Source organism: Aphanomyces invadans (genome assembly GCF_000520115.1).
Source record: "Aphanomyces invadans strain NJM9701 unplaced genomic scaffold supercont1.27, whole genome shotgun sequence".
In the NCBI taxonomy this organism is placed as follows: Eukaryota; Oomycota; class Saprolegniomycetes; order Saprolegniales; family Verrucalvaceae; genus Aphanomyces; species Aphanomyces invadans.
In genome coordinates this window covers 102,475-103,038 of record NW_008580172.1, presented here as the reverse complement: position 1 = coordinate 103,038, position 564 = coordinate 102,475, and the positions used below count along the sequence as shown (strand labels likewise).

At 52.5% G+C, this 564-nt stretch overlaps 1 protein-coding gene across 1 annotated transcript; it reads left to right on the top strand.

Moving 5' to 3' along the window:
* Positions 1–9: 9 nt before the first annotated feature.
* H310_10585 (hypothetical protein) lies at positions 10–129 on the top strand (the record flags this gene model as incomplete). Its single annotated transcript, XM_008877009.1, has 1 exon — positions 10–129. A coding segment is annotated over one exon (120 nt), but the record flags the coding sequence as incomplete, so codon positions are not given.
* Between the last annotated feature and the right edge of the window lie 435 nt (positions 130–564).

Below are 564 nucleotides of genomic sequence, written 5' to 3'. Positions count from 1 at the left end.
GAGCCCAAGACCCGTCAAGAAAAGAAGGGGAACAAAGCCAAGCGCAACTTTGAGCTGAATGGCAAGTACACCGCCAAGCACATGCGATGCGTCGAAGCTGCCAAGGCCAACCGGACCATCTCATCGTGACCAACCAGGACCATAACAATCCCCCCCAGTTCCTGATGCAAGGTAACGACAGCCGGTCCATGGCGACAAGGCCCACGAGTCAGGCGCGAGCATGCTCAAACAAGACACAGAGGGTGTTTGAATTCCAAAAACTCGCTCGAGTCATGCTAAATCCATCTTACGACAACCAACTCGAACGCCACGACTCATACTCGCTTTTCACAATCAACAAAGTACGGTCGTAAGCGACCGACTGCTTCAAACGTGAGCGGGCCATAGAGTACACCCACCTCGCCAAACACATGCAAGAGACGACTCGAATTTGACTCGTGGGTTGTTGAGTTTCAGGTTCTGAAGGGGAACAGTCGTCGTGGCCTAAACGACATCCCAAAGCCACTAAAGTGGCGAACAATGTTCCGATGGAAGTGGCGCATGTGGAAAGTGGCACATATCGCA